We start from the raw sequence: 13125 nt of genomic DNA, 5'->3' as shown, positions 1-13125 counted from the left end.
ATTCCCATGGGGTGAGGACTCACCCAAGATGGTGCTGTGAGAAATGGGCCCTTATCAGTTACCAAATCTGCTGCTACCTTGATCTCACACTTCTCAGCCTCCAAAATCAGGAGGCATAAATTTTCTCTTGCTTCTAAACTGCCTAGTCTATGGTATTTTCTCAGACCAAAGTAGCAAGCCATGCATTCAGCCCCTGCACTCCCCTGCACTGCCCCGTGCAACAGAAATGCTGAAGGGATGCAGCCTTTGACAGGCTGTTCTGTGAGAGCACAGGGCCTCCCACATTCCTCAGGGGAAACCTAGTGTGCCTGTGGACTCACCTTCCCCATCGCTCCCTGAAGAAAAGTTAAGTCCTCCACACACTTTGGTGTCACCCTCTGCCAACTACCTAGGGCATCCTCTAGCCAGAGGCCAATTCGGTAATATTTTAGACTGCTCAGCATATTATTTTATTATTTATATTACAGTTCATGGGCATAGCAGTGTATAAAGAGATGTAATTCACACCTCATTTGGAGGATTAGGGTGAACCATTGATACACTTATAGGTAATTCATGTGTTTTAAATTCTTGGTATTATATGGAAATGTTTGATGAGCTGTTAGGTTGATAGTTTAGGCATCTTAGGAGAACTGGATGGAGTTTGAGGTGGGTAATTTTTGGGTGGGTGAGCATTTCTCCCAGCTGTAATAATGGAGCCATTTTATAGGAGCTGTATCTTTATGGAATGGAGGAGCATGACAAACTGGATTCAAATACTGGATGAGGAGGCTCCTTGGGCCGGCAGCTCATCTGAATTTTGTAAGTTCTAACTTCCTTGAATGTAAAATAAAAACAGGGTCCAGCCATCCCAGTGGCCACTGAGAGTCTCAAATGATACTTACTGGAAAGCTTTGTGCTTATACATGATTGAATTTCTAGATACCCACACAAGGATATTGCAGCAGTCTGATTTTTGATAGTGAAGGTGTTGAGTAAGTGAAGAACTACATGTGACATCCACATAGGATCTCTAACAGGCTGAACAAGAGTGTCTAAGATATGCACATCCCAATTCCTGAGTCTCCAAATATTACCTTGCATGGCAAAAGATGTGAGATGTAGCGATGAGACCATCCTGTGCTGTCTGGGTTACCTACCGCAGTCTTCCACTTAGTTGTCTGGGAGTCAGGTAGGCTCAGCAGCTTTCTCGTTTGATTCTCTCCCTAAGTCGTTTTTAGGAATCTAGGTTCTCTGCCACAGGAAATTTAGAGATCTATCTTTATTGTTTTTAGAAGCATGTGTGTGTGAAGAGAGGGGGGCAAAGAGGGGGGGAGAGTGTGCACAGGTGCCAGCAGAAGCAGGGTGATCAGTCCCCTGGAGCTGGAATTACAGGCTGTTGTGAGCCACCTTGCAGGGTGCTGGGAACTGAACTTGGGTTCTCTGAAAGAGCACCCAGTGCTCTTAACCGCAGAGCCATCTCTCCAGACTCTCCACCGGAATTCCAGACTCAACTTGTGTATTCCTATTTTAAAAAGCAGTTGAGATCTGTATTTTGATTGTAGCAAATCTATAGATAAACAGGGAGCGGGGAGGGAGCGACATTTTAACAACTTTAAATTCACGGACTACAGGCAGTGTGGAGTTTTCCATTTGTACAGGTCTGCAACTGCAGCAATGTTTCATACATTGCACTGTATAGCTCTTGCATTTTGTCCAGTTTACCTCTTGAGTACTTTATATTCTTAATGCTATTTAAGCAATATTGCTTTTGAAATTTCAATTTCCCACTGTTCCCTGTTAGTACATAGAAATACACCCCTTTTTTCTGTATATGAACCTTTTATCCTGCAACTTTGTTATAATTACTTTCTGGTCCTCATTTTAAATATATTAAATACATATTCTCTAGCACTGCTTCCTCAGAATTTTGCTTCAGTAAAACACAGATGAAGCCCAAGAATCTGCATTTCTTGCAGAGTTGGGTCAGGTGCAGATTTTCTAAGGACATGAACTTGAAAAACGTGTGAAAATTGTTAACTATGTGAACGGACAACAAGGCAGGTTTAGCTAACTCAGATCACTCCTTCACCTCCTATGTAAAGAGTAAATAAATCTGATTAAAAGCATGACAAATATACATTTTAGCATTTATCTAAGCTCCTAATAAAGGAAGGACAATACCAGATATGAGAAATGAAGAGGGAACGCACCCAAGCCTAGTAAACTAAGAAGGTCCAATGATTTGCAGAGTAGGCACAGGCGTTATGGTCTGGTGGTTCCTGTTTTATCTTCACACCAGGAAGATGTAAGGACTTGTTCTTATCCAGGAACAGAGAACTGAACCAAGATCTTTGCATAAACCCAGAACCCTGGAAAATCTACCTCTAAAAACAACAACAAAAACAGTCTAGGAAAATTCCACCTACTGGCCTAGAATGAAGTGATGAGGCCTGTCATCTAGCTAGCAGTCTGACGAGGGGAAGGGGCTCCCGGGAAAAATCAAAGTCCCAGGTATAAGTCTGCAATCCAAGCTTACACACCATCAGATGGGTTCCAGGAGCTGAAGCAAGAAATAGAAACCACAGTGAAGGAACAAATATGGAATTACATGATTTCTAAAAACGAGGTCAATGAAAGTTAAAATTGAGTAGACGAGTATACCAAGAATAGATATAGCTAAAGAGATAACTAGTCAAGTAGAAGAAAGAACCTAGAATAAAATACTCAGAATAGCGGCCTTCGAGATGGCTCAGTGTGTAAAAACAGTTGTTGCCCAGACTGATGACCGGAAGTGTGACCCCCCAGGACCCATGTGGAGGAAGGAGAGAACTGACTCCAAGTAGTCCTCTGATCTCCACACATGTGCTTGTGCTATCACACAAGTAGATAAATATAGTAATAAATAAAATATAAAACAGAATAAGTCAAAGAGAGAAAGGAGATTGAAGAAAACACTAATTCTTAAATAATTCTGAGAACTGGGAAGAGAAGAAAGCAACACTGAAGAGGTAGATGATGAGAATTTTCCAAAACTGATAAGACTTGCATAATCTGATGAAACCTACAAGTACTAAGTAGGATTGGTAAAGGCAAATCCATCACAATGGAACCACAGGTACCAAAGCCCAAGGCAATTCTTAATATGAACTTGAGAGCAAAGAGAGATAATATAGCAACTGAAGTCTACTCCCAGCTGTCTTGACAGGTGCCAAGTTGGGGCTGGAGAGATGGCAGCAGGGAAGGACGCCTGCTGCTCTTGCAGAGGACCAGAGTTCGGTTCCCAGCACCCACGCTGCCAGCTCACAACCACCTCTAACTCTGGCCTCCGCAGGTACACACACACACACACACACACACACACACACACACACACACACACACACAGAGGATGGTTCCTTTAAAAAAGTGTGAAGAAGAATCAGAACTCTTCTATGAACAGAGATGCCTTTTGGGGTTTGAATGTGAGATGTTCCCCATGGACTCACATTTGAACACTTGGTCCCTGGCCGGCAGAGCTATTTTTGGTGACTTTAGAACCTTTAGGAAGTTCCTGGCTGGAAGAAGTAATTCCTGGGAAACAGGCCTGGAGGGTTACAGGCCCCACTTTCAGCCCAAGTATTTTGCTTCCTGGTCTGCGGAGATGTGGGGAGTCTCGGCATATGCTCTCACTGGTGTGAGCTCTGCTGCTTCTGCGGTGCCATGCTGGACTGTACCCTCTGCAGCTGGGAGGTAGAATAAGCCCTTCCTCCCCTAAGTTGCTTCTGTCAGGTATTTTGCTGAGAGGTGAGAAAACCACCTACTACAGTAGCTTCGAGCAAATGCAAACAAAAGGAAAGAAGCCAGGGAGGAACTTTTCTATCCACTTAACAAATGTTTCTTGGTGACATAAGGCCAGGGGGTTTTGCCACCTGGTTGATGATAAGAGCCAGCAATCATCAGCAGCCCTCCAAAGGACACAGAATTACACGGAACTCACAGGAATGATAATATGGAATTAGTATATAAACAGAGCCCTTCCTTGGCAACCGAATCTTTTAGTAAATGACTAACAGAATAAAGAAGACTGTCACACAGATGGAAAAATTACATTCGGCTTACCCAGGACAAGAATGCTGTGGAGAATTTGGAACCACAAAGGAAACAATAGATGAATACAACTCGTGGTGTATTGTTTGGGAACCTCCTGGAGAGCAGCCAGCCCCCTGGAAGGATGCCAAGCACAGTGTCCCCAGGGAGCTGGAGGAGGTCCCACCACCTGTGGCATGGGGGCCACATACTGGCATGTTTCCAGCCTGCATCTGAACACTGGCACCCTGCCAAACATTTCCTGCAGATTCTCTGAGGAACCTGGTGTCCTGGATGCTGGTCTGTAGCACAGAAGGAGATTTATATCAATCTGAAACTCCTCATCCATTCTGTATTCATCATAGGGCCGCCATGAGAATCCTTCCTCCATGTGCAAGGAAAACACCCAATCAAACCAGAATGCAGTCACCCATTTGGTTATATTTTTGTTTCAATTATTTGCTTTTTCACTGAATATTTATTGAGCAGCTTTGTGTTCTTGGTGCTTGCAACATAGGCTCTATACAGCACGAGTCCCACATACAAACTTCAAAAAGAGGACGCCGAGACCATTTTGTTTAGGGATGAATAAAATACATAGATGGTAACTCTACACAGGAAAGCATGAAAATGATCCCCGTAACATTTAAGGTGATAGGCGTATTCAAAGGAGAGGTTAGCAGAGTCTTGGTTGGCAGACCATCCTGCTGCACAGTCTTAGGCTGGCTGGGGAGAGGGACTTCACAGATACGGAGAATGGTGGGATCTGGGCAGCAGACAGGCCCTCAGTGATTGTGGACTCCTCACTCATCCTCCCAGTTTCAATAATCAAAGCATCCCTACTATCCCGGGCAGCCCACACATGACACAGTAGAGGTGGGCGTACAAGTTACTGATGGGCTATAAAGGGGAGACGACTTGGTGGAGGCCTTAGGGACATCTAGTCTTCAAGTGACATCTAGGTAAATCAATAGTAGGCTTAACTACGGTTATCAATAATAAACTTATTTAAAAAAAAAACTAGAAAGACTCATAAAAGGCGGAAGGGAAGGACATCAGAACAGTGCTGGGCAGGTTAGGTGTACTGATATCTTTACACACAAGAGACATTATAAAGTCCAGGGAACGAAACCATTAGGGTTTAATATAGAATTTAAACTCACAAAATAAATATAACAAAAATAACTGGCTTGTCAAGGGCAAGATATGGCTTAGTGTCGCCTGCAAAGGGGCATAAAGGGACTCTTTGGGGTGATAGGGATTTTCTATATCCTCAGGTGGTGGTGATACCAGTACTCGGGTTTGTCAAAATGCGCAGTGACAGGGTGACTTTTACTGTATGCAAATTATAACTCAATGAACATAGGGGAGGAAATAGAAGACAAAAGTAAACTAAATACTTGTCTTTCATATTGGAGACCAAAGAGAATTGTGTGATGCCGTAGGTAGGTGTGTGAGCCGTGCCCTGAAGCACCGCCCCGGTGAGGCAGCTGTAACTGTTACACCTGCCTATGACCTTGAGGTACACGCCCCTGGGGCATGGCCACTTGGGGACCCTTAAGACCTGGGATGCACGTATGCAGCATTGTCTTGGCTACCTCGTGGTTTGGATGCTGAGATCTTGGACCAAGCCATTCAGCATGGGACTTAGCTCAGCTTTCTTGGACCCTATGATAAATTTGGGGATTGTGAGTTTACTCCCAAATAAATTCCTTTGATCATTAAGCTGATTCCGTGGATTGCTAGTGGTTTAATCACATTAGTGTGAAGTTAGCAAATCAACAAACAGCAATATAAGTGTTAGCAAGCACCCCGCCTCACCCCTCACCCCCAAAAAAACCACTGAGCATGCTTCTTGACAGTATTACAGGAGAAAAAGGCTACTTTCTGACTCTATAATTTTGCTGTCTGCCTATTTTTTCAAAACCATTAGCATTTTAAAAAGTCTGAAGGTTTATAAACATGAAGTTGGATGTGGTGGTTCATGTTGGTAATCCTAGCATAGGGAAGCTGAGGTATGGTCTCTGAAGGTTTGAGGCCTGCCTGGACTACATACACAATGAGTCCAGTATGTAGCTTAGGCTACAAAGTGAGATCCTGTCTTGGCAAACAATGACTGAATCAATGGATGGATGATAAACACAGAAGAGTCCCCTAGAAGGACAAAGACCTTCCTTGTCTTCCCCACTGATGCTCTGTGCAGCGATGCATTCAGTCTGGACCACATTGCTGCTCTCTTGGGTCTCGAACAGTTCTTCCTCCCTCCCTCGACTTCCATGGCCTTGAAGTTTGTGAAGATCCAGGCAATTTGTGCTGGTTTGCTGGAAGCATCTTCTGGATCTGACCCACTGAGGTAGTTTGGTCCTGATACCGCAGACAGGATGCTGTGTCCTTACTGCATCCTAGTGGAGTGGTCCTGGGAGACTACCTGTTCTACAAGTGAGACCCTCCTCTTCTGTGCTCCTCACTGTAAAACCGAGTTTTCTCCACTTTATAACTGGTAAGTTTTGTTTTGTTTTCCGAGACAGGGTTTCTCTGTGTAGTTTTGGTGCCTGTCCTGGATCTCGATCTGTAGACCAGGCTGGTCTTGAACTCACAGAGATCCACCTGCCTCTGCCTCTTGAGTGCTGGGATTAAAGGTGTGCGCCACCACTGCCTTGCTTCATCTAAATATCTCAACCACTGTGAGCTCATACACACACATACATACACACATATACTTGCATACATATATATTATATATATATATACACACACACGTATAAATATACAAACACACACACATGCACACATTTATGCACACATGTGCTATATGTTCATACCTGAAATGTCACAGTAAACCGTCTGCTGGTAGAGCCTTGCCTCTAGGGGGTTAAAGTACACGGTGATTTCAGCTGATGAGTTAGGCCAGACATCGCCTTCCTGAAACATGAACAAAAAAGGAAAGCATTGTTTTCAAACCATAATTCCCTGTATTTTTTCATATATTTAAAAAGTACATGAAGTTTTGACACATGTATGGACAGCAAAAGGGTCCTTATGGTCAAGATGCATTTCTTAAGCAGGTCCTTTGGTGTGCCACAGAGCACCTTAGGTCTACTCTTCCCGAATTTCTAACACATGTGTTAACTGCGTGTGTCACGCTGTGCACTGGATCTCCGGGACTCACCGCTGTGTATTTGTGCTGTTCGACCAACACCTCCCTGTTTGCCCATAATCACCCTCTGAGCCCTGGTACCTGCCATTCTATGCTTTGTTTCCACAATTCTGTTTTTAAAGCCTACACACACATAAGAACATGCCTTTCAGGGTCCAGCCTGATTCACTCACCAATATTGTTGCAAATGTCAGAGATGCCCCTAAAGGGTTTTGCATTTATTTACACACTCTTGCAAATGAGTGCATGCCACAGTGTGCATACGAAGGACAGAGGACAATCTGCTGGAGATGCTTCTCTCCCTCCACCATGTGGAGCCCAATAATTAAACTCTGCTTGTCAGTCAGGCTGGGTGAGAAGTACCTTTCCCATTGAGCATCCTGCCAACCCAACAGTGGATCTCTTTTAAGGCTGAACAATATCCCGTTGTGTGTACATATCACATTTCTTTCTCCATTCGCCTGCCTGTGGATACTCAAGTAGTCCCCCAGGCTGGCTATTTAAATCATGATGCAGGAAACATGGGACTGGGCCTGTGCAATACTAAGTTTACTTCCTTTGGGTCTGTAGCAAGAAGAGAGATTCTGGGTCATATGGTAGTTCTATTTTTAATTTCTTGCCTTTCAGGGTCCAGCCTGATTCACTCACCAATATTGTTGCAAATGTCAGAGATGCCCCTAAAGGGTTTTGCATTTATTTACACACTCTTGCAAATGAGTGCATGCCACAGTGTGCATACGAAGGACAGAGGACAATCTGCTGGAGATGCTTCTCTCCCTCCACCATGTGGAGCCCAATAATTAAACTCTGCTTGTCAGTCAGGCTGGGTGAGAAGTACCTTTCCCATTGAGCATCCTGCCAACCCAACAGTGGATCTCTTTTAAGGCTGAACAATATCCCGTTGTGTGTACATATCACATTTCTTTCTCCATTCGCCTGCCTGTGGATACTCAAGTAGTCCCCCAGGCTGGCTATTTAAATCATGATGCAGGAAACATGGGACTGGGCCTGTGCAATACTAAGTTTACTTCCTTTGGGTCTGTAGCAAGAAGAGAGATTCTGGGTCATATGGTAGTTCTATTTTTAATTTCTTTGGGAACCTTACATTGTTTTCTGTAATGGCTATACCAATTTACATTCTCACTAAACCACACACCAAGGCTGAAATCCTGGGAATCTGAAGGAAACACTTTTACAACACATGAGAAAACACTATTTTACTCAGCAGATGTAGACTTACACTTCTTGGTAACTTATCAAGTAGCACAAATTTTGAACAACATTTAAAGAGAATGTCAGTGAGTTTATGAATATAAAATGTATTAATGAAGAAACCAGGAAGGATAATTTTTTTTCTTGAAATGGAGTTTTATTACGAAGCCAAGGCTAGCCTCACACTCATGATCCTCTGACTCCGTCTCCTAAAGTGCTGGACTGCAGGTATGTGTCACCACGCTTTGTGGGACAGGGCATTTTTAAGACATGTGTGTTCAGTGGACATCTGCTATCCACCCCATGCTTATGCAGCCCTGGGACTTCAGAGGAGACAGGGTAGGCCAAGACTGCAAGGAGCTTAGCCATTAGCTGGGTGTTGACATGAACACACATGACAAAGGTTGTCCCTATAAAAATAAGGTCCACAGGAGCCTAGGAGGGAGAATTACCTGACTTTCTCAGCGGAGGCACTACCTTCCTAACTCGGAAGCGACAGCAAACAGAAATGCTCTATGGAGCCAAGTAATGTCCCAAGGGCGGACAGTGGCCAGATCAGAACGTTTCTGACCCAGTCAGCCATCTCTCACTTTAATTTAACCCACCCCAAACCATAGTAAGAAACCCAAGTTTTGCTACTGTGATGGAATAAGCCATATAACCCTGATTTAAAATATTGCACTGACCATATAACCTGGTGTCTCTTCATTAATTTCTCAAGCTGTAAGAGGTGCTAAGTGCACCTGATTCTGAGAGCCCCGCCCCACCCCCAAGGTCTGGAAAGGCCATGTGTTCAGTAAGAGCTCCCTAGATGCTGATTGCCCACCATCCATGTTACTTCCATGCCACTTAGAAGGACCAAACTGAAAGGGTGAAAAAGCAGGGGGAAAATATGTGCTCTTTCCCAAAGCTTTTGAAATAGGGCCGAATGAGCACAAGTACTAAACACATTGAGAAATCTATACACAGCTCAATAGAAAATCAAGGCAAGACAACTTAATAAATAATTAGGCTCCAGTTTCAGACAGTCTCCAAAGCACACCAGATCTAGTCTGGCGGGAAGGAAAAAAATCCTCCGGGAATAAAGAATCGAGAGGAAAGCAAATGGCTGACCTCATCACCTTGCAGAGGTAAGATCCTTGGTTCAACACCAGCACCTGAAGAACAGGCAACATCAGACAAGAGTGGAAAACAGGAGACTAGAGGCAGTTTTGATTTATTTATGAGAGCAATCGGAATGATCTATGACCTTCTCAGGCAGTATCCCTCCGAACTTAGTGTGTGTTGGGGGGATACCAAGGCTCCAAGAAGCAACAGTGAGGCTACAAAGGTCATGAAGTGGTTTTGCATCCCCAGGAAGTCCAAGAGAAGAAAGCTAGGCACTCACTCCTCCATCTCCAGCATCCAGGCAGAGGTGGCTCTTGGTAGGTGCTTGCTACTGTCCAGTGAGTCAGCTGTCTCGCTCTGCTTGTACCTTATAGAGTTAGCATCAGACACCATTCATTTCTGAAGCCCCTCTTCCTGCTCTTTTTGTCAAAACATACAACTGGGGTGGCAGGGAGGCCCCTGAGATCTCACAGGGGACAGGGAAGTCCAAAGCACTCTCCTAGACTTAGAGATTTCACTGTAGAGCTTTGCAAGGCCTTGAAACAAATATTCGTTCCCTTCTGATAAATGGAAAATACCTGGCCCCTTGACTGGTACTAGAAAAGGCAGACAGGCCAAGCAGATGTGGCTCAGCCATTCAGCCAAATCTTCAGCCAGCTGAAGGTGTACCAGTGGGTTTCCTTCCCAAGAATGACTGGAGATTCGGGCGTCTTCCTAATCCATGTGATGGGTGTGAATCTGTTGGTGTGTTTAGACCCCACTCTGACCAGACACTGAGTAGATGCAGCCAGTTTGCTCCAACACAAACTGACCAAAGTACCAAGGGACATTCTGGTTCCCCAGAGAATCTATGCTAGAAAAATGTGAGTAGCCAGAAGTGGCCCCCAAAGGATGACCTAGAAGTCGGATTATTTCAGAACATGTGAGAACAAAAGGAGCCTATGAATTGGGGTAGGCCAGACCATTTTCATGGCCTCCAAGCCACAGAGTCCATGGTGTATGCACAGACAAAAGGGAGCATGGCCTGAGCCTCCAAACACTTTTGAACCTGCCATGGTCAAATGAGTCTGCTAGGTAAAAATGAAGGGTGGGGAAGTGAGACACAGTTGAGAGGTGACCTGGATCCCAGGAGAAGGGGGTACTGACACCCAGGTGAGATTGTGAGAGGGTCCTCTGGTGACAGAAGGCCAGCATAAGGAGCCAGTCCATAGGGCTCCGATTGGATGAGGACCTGCACTGGAGCCTTCGCATGCAGAACTGCAGCAGCTTTGCTGACTGAGGCCTTCGCATGCACAACTGCAGCTGCTTTGCTGAGTCTGCAGCATCCACTCATAACCTGATCTTTTTCTGAACATGGGGGATAACTCAAGGACAAATGCTACTCTAAAGTCCTCTCCTGGGTCACAGCATGTGACAGTGAACTAATAGGGCTGAGTGTCTGTCACAACAAAAGTGTGGGCATTCCATTTCCTCCCTCGGAGGATGCTGGTAGTGTGAGGCCGTTCGCTACTTCTACTTTTCAGCTGGGCTTCATTAAAAAGTGAAACTTCTACTTCTTTCTAGAAAAAAAAAAGTTGGTTAAAAAAAAAAGGCAGGACATTTCCTAGCAAATCAAAAGATAAACCTTACAAACAGGCAGTAAGCCCCAAATGGCCCCGCTCTACTCCTTGCCTTGACGCGTCTCATCTTACTAGTCCTGCTGAAATCAACTTCTGGGCCACTCATGCTTCTGGAAATGCCTTCTCATTCTTTATTGCTCAGCTCTGACATTTCAGAAAATCAAAACCTTCAGAAATTTCCCTTCTGGCTCCAGCATCAACATCCTGTCTCCCTCACCCCTGGAGCTGCCTCCTCCCTGGACCCTGGAGCTGCCTCCTCCCTGGACCCCTGGAGCTGCCTCCTCCCTGGACCCCTGGAGCTGCCTCCTCCCTGGACCCCTGGAGCTGCCTCCTCCCTGGACCCCTGGAGCTGCCTCCTCCCTGGACCCCTGGAGCTGCCTCCTCCCTGGAACCCTGCTGCTCCCGCTTCCTCCTGCTAAGTCTCTGACCATTTTCCCACTCCAAATGGGAACCTGAGTTTAGAGGATTCAATCTATCTCTATTACCTTGACGTAAAAAAAATACAGTGGCCCCCAGTTCTACTATAATCGTTTTCCCTTTGCTCTTATGCTTTGTCTTTCCTCTGCTCTGTTTTGAGTAGGACAATTGTATTTCATTCATCAACTAGATGACTTACTAGAAGGAATCAACTTTGAATTTTTAAGTTTAATGTTAAGTCCATGCTAATTATCCTAATATTATATTATTATTCTTGGAACTTTCTAGCTCTTTCTGAACAAAAACAATGAACCAAGCAACTTCATGTTGAGCCTATCTGGATGCTCTGAGTATGCAGCCACTGATGCCGTGGCAGGTGATAAATATGGCGAAAGAGGTGTCCTTAAAGATGACTGACATTTTTAAAGGAAGGGTTTCCTTTGTCTCACAGTTTGAGGGTATAGTCCATCGTGGCAGGGACATCAGGGCAGCAGGAGCTGGAGGTGGCTGGTCACACTGTATCCACAGTCAGTGGGGAGAAAGCGATGGCTACTGTTCAGCTCGTTTTCTCATTTTTATTCCCAGCTTATGGAATGGTACAGCCCACATTTAGGATGGGTCTTCTAACCTCAATAACTGACAGATGCCATCTGAAGCTGCTACAATTCTTTTATACTCAATATCCAGCACACACATGAAAATAGATAGTGCCAATTAGATGTCTCAGTGGGTAATGGTGGAAGAATTGATTCCAGCAAGTTGTCTTCTGACATCCAAGCAGGCACACACACTCTCTCTCTCTCTCTCTCTCTCTCTCTCTCTCTCTCTCTCTCTCTCTCTCTCTCTCACACACACACACACACACACACACACACACACACACAAATGAATGAATGAATTGATAAATAAATGTTCAATTAGACACATTGAAAGGCAGGAATAAGTGATCGTAATGAAGTGGAGGGGACATACAAAAGTAAATTCTCAGAAGAGCCAGGTGTAAGGGTTAGCAGACAGGTGGCTGACAGACTTTCAAAAAGTTGTACTGGATCAAAGGGACTTTTGTGAAAACCTCCTTCAAAAATTCTAAAAAAAAAAAAAAAAAAAAAAAAAAAAAACCTTGAAGAATCATTTCTTGAAAATCTTGCTAGGTGGAAATTTAAAGTACAAGAACAGTTAGTTACACGTGTATTTAACTTTCTTGATTGATCTGGAAAGCAGGACTCAATGTTTACAATAAAAATTCTGATGTGCAGCTTTCCAGTCAATTTCTAATTTACAAAGAGACAAATGTGTTGTGGTGATTTGAATAGGTATAGCCCCATAGACTTGTGTTTAAATACTTGGCCCATAGGGAGTGGCACTATTAGGAGGTGTGTCCTTGTTGGAGGAAGTATGTCTCTGTGGAGGCGGGCTTTGGGGTTGCACGTGTGTTCAAGCCACGCCCACTTGGACCATCTCTCCCTGCTGCCTGTGGATCAGGATGTAGAACTCTCAGCTACTTCCCCAGCACCATGTCTGCCTGCATGCTGCCATGCTTCCTGCCATGATGACAATGGACCAAAT

The 13125-nt window shown here is 44.6% G+C and overlaps 1 protein-coding gene across 3 annotated transcripts in view; it reads right to left on the bottom strand.

Moving 5' to 3' along the window:
• Hydin (HYDIN axonemal central pair apparatus protein) overlaps nucleotides 1-13125 on the bottom strand; it is a 358418-nt gene that overhangs the window by 235219 nt on the left and 110074 nt on the right. For all 3 annotated transcript variants that reach the window (XM_042277692.2, XM_015992939.3, XM_076571514.1), the window contains exon 10: nucleotides 6870-6969. In XM_042277692.2, the coding sequence (XP_042133626.1) occupies nucleotides 6870-6969 (100 nt within the window). The remainder of the gene's footprint in view (nucleotides 1-6869; nucleotides 6970-13125) is intronic.

Source organism: Peromyscus maniculatus, chromosome 5, assembly GCF_049852395.1.
Source record: "Peromyscus maniculatus bairdii isolate BWxNUB_F1_BW_parent chromosome 5, HU_Pman_BW_mat_3.1, whole genome shotgun sequence".
In the NCBI taxonomy this organism is placed as follows: domain Eukaryota; kingdom Metazoa; phylum Chordata; class Mammalia; order Rodentia; family Cricetidae; genus Peromyscus; species Peromyscus maniculatus.
This window is presented reverse-complemented; position numbering and strand designations above follow the sequence as displayed.